This window comes from Poecilia latipinna, unplaced genomic scaffold, assembly GCF_001443285.1.
Source record: "Poecilia latipinna isolate Pla-1442-1.1 unplaced genomic scaffold, P_latipinna-1.0 Scaffold2662, whole genome shotgun sequence".
Taxonomy (NCBI): domain Eukaryota; kingdom Metazoa; phylum Chordata; class Actinopteri; order Cyprinodontiformes; family Poeciliidae; genus Poecilia; species Poecilia latipinna.
In genome coordinates this window covers 50,938-53,402 of record NW_015115278.1, presented here as the reverse complement: position 1 = coordinate 53,402, position 2,465 = coordinate 50,938, and the positions used below count along the sequence as shown (strand labels likewise).

General features: G+C 43.7%; 1 protein-coding gene across 1 annotated transcript in view; it reads right to left on the bottom strand.

Annotated features, from left to right (window-relative positions):
• Positions 1 to 1,406, bottom strand: part of LOC106938668 (prohibitin-2-like) — a 13,945-nt gene extending 12,539 nt beyond the window's left edge. Inside the window, exons 1-2 of the mRNA XM_015020800.1 lie at positions 1,292 to 1,406; positions 585 to 717 (exon numbers count right to left, since the gene is read on the bottom strand). Coding sequence (XP_014876286.1) covers positions 585 to 717; positions 1,292 to 1,312 — 154 coding nt within the window. The 5' untranslated portion in view covers positions 1,313 to 1,406. The remainder of the gene's footprint in view (positions 1 to 584; positions 718 to 1,291) is intronic.
• Between the last annotated feature and the right edge of the window lie 1,059 nt (positions 1,407 to 2,465).

Below are 2,465 nucleotides of genomic sequence, written 5' to 3'. Positions count from 1 at the left end.
CGGGACCAAATTCTGCTGGAAAATGAGATCAGCATCTCCATCCAGCTGGTCAGCAGGAGCTGCATAAAGTTTTCTAAAATGCCCTGGTAGGCAGTTGAGTTCACTGGACTTCAGAAAACCCAGTGGACCAGAACCAGTCATAGACCCAGACCCTCTCTGACTGGAGGCAACCGGCAGTAGATTCTGGTTCTCTCCACTCCTCCTCCAGGCTTTGCATTATTTGACAATCCTATTGAAGATATGGGCATCCATGTTTTTCCTTCCGCTGAACTTTCCATTACTATGTTCCATTACAGCAATAATGCATCTCAACCTCAACGACCAATACCCATGTTCCCTATGAGAACAAGACTAGAAACATTAACATTTACATATCAAGGTAGAAATAAATTCCCTTTTCTATGATATTCCATCTGATGGGGAAGCTACTCTCAGCTTCCCCATCCCTTGTTTCCACAAACACTGTTAAGTGTTTGTGGAAACACTTCCCAGTGTTTGTGGAAAATTAAACCAGCAGTTCTGCTTGGACAGGGGCCCAACCTAGGCCCCGACCTGGGCCCGATGGCTGTGTTAAGGCAGTGTACCTGTGTAGGTTGCTTCTTTAAGGCCATATGCTAGGGCTCCAGCTCCCAGGAGCAGCTTCAGCCCCAGTCCTGCTCCTTTGCCCCCAGAGGAAGACATCCGGCCAGTCAGGTCCCTCAGGTGCTGAATGAAGCGCTGCAGTTTTGTATGAATAAAGGTGATGAGAACATGCTGATCATCAAGGTGTTTAAATGAAGTTAAATTGATAATTTTATAAAAAGTACCAGTCATAAGTTTCAAGATGTCAGTTAAGAGGAAAAATAACCTGCCAAAAGACATTTTAGAGTAAAACAACATATTTAAAAGATAATCTACAAGAACGTGTGAGAGCAGTTCAGGCCGGATGTGTGTATGTGTGGAGTAGAGGTATGTATGGCGGCTTTGCTTAAAGCTTTGGAACCAACCAACATTAAAAGGAGTGAGTTAACTGGAAACCAGTCTGCGCACAGCAAGCTGAACACTGGAAGTGTTCCTCCGAACAGAGTCCTGAGGAGCACGGCGCTGTTTCCGCCTCCTGACGAAACCAAACTCATACCGCAGCTATAATGGAGGCTAACACTAGCAAAGCAGAGGCAGCTAGTCCAACATGCCGACCTGAGGCTCCTTTAATGGAGTGAACCTTTCCTCAGTAAGCACCTCACCTCCACTAATAACACATCAAGAAAAGGGACGACACACTGGTTGGGTCACCTTCATTTAAAGCACTTACATTCGGCTCCTTACTCCCCATGCTGCAGCTTGTTGGTATAATATCCAAGGTCGACACCGCAAAGCTTAATGGAACATGAAGTTCTTCCTCTTGAAAAAAATCGTCATACTTTTCACTGTGCTTCCCCCTAACGATGTAAAAACGCAATAGCACTAGGGAACCGATGGAACAACAGAACAACCAATACAACCCATATACAACCACTGAGCCTGTGAGGCTGATCTGTCGGATCAATGTCCCGATAGGGACATTGAACGAAAAATAAACTTTATCTGGTGCGCACGAGAAAGTTCATTTATTATTTTTTTTCAATGTCCCTTTAGGGGCTCCATACATTGAAATGGTTTACTAATATAATACTTATCTTGACAGTAATTTGATGACTTACAGAAAATTGTATCTTAGTAAGGGAATTGAGAATGAATGCTCAGTATTTCAACGTCTCCAAATCGCCACCAATATCTCTGAAACTAAAACTAAGAGGCTTTTTAATCATAATTTTGAATTCTTAATATGTGGCTTAAACATGAAAAATTATCTGGAAAACAAAAGGCAGAAGGTTTCAGCAGCTGTGGCTACTGTGAACTAACTGCTGCTACAATACAGCTGAAAGACGCCTTACTTCAGTGTTTCTCAACCCTGGTCCTCACCGCCCCCCTGTCCTGTGTAACAGCTTGTGTGTGTCTGTGCGAGTTTTGATCAAAATGATTGTAGGGTTGTATGTGTTTATGAGATTTTTGATCAATGCGTTTGTTTGGAGCCACCTAGTGGTGTGATTAGTGACTGCATGCAACGGGTCCGTCAGGCACTCTCGCGGCTTCCCCCACCAGAATTCTGAGGAGCGCTGGTGGAGGTAGGTGCGAGAGAGGCAGCTCTTCACGTCTTTTTTTACTTAGGGTCATATTTTTCTAGTTCAACAATTAACGCAATAGCACTAGGGAACCGATGTATAAGAATGTATAAGAATATTTAACATCTACAAATATAATTTGTAAAGTTTTTCTCGTGGTTGGGCTGGAAAAATGTGACCCTATGAGTGGGAACTGCGCCGGTTGGTGTTCGTGGCTGACCACTCAGTCACGACACTAACCGTGTCTTTTATTTTCCAGCCTGTCGGACCACTTGCCTGCAGTCAAAGCCACATTGTGAAGAGTTTTTTATTCTGTATTGTACT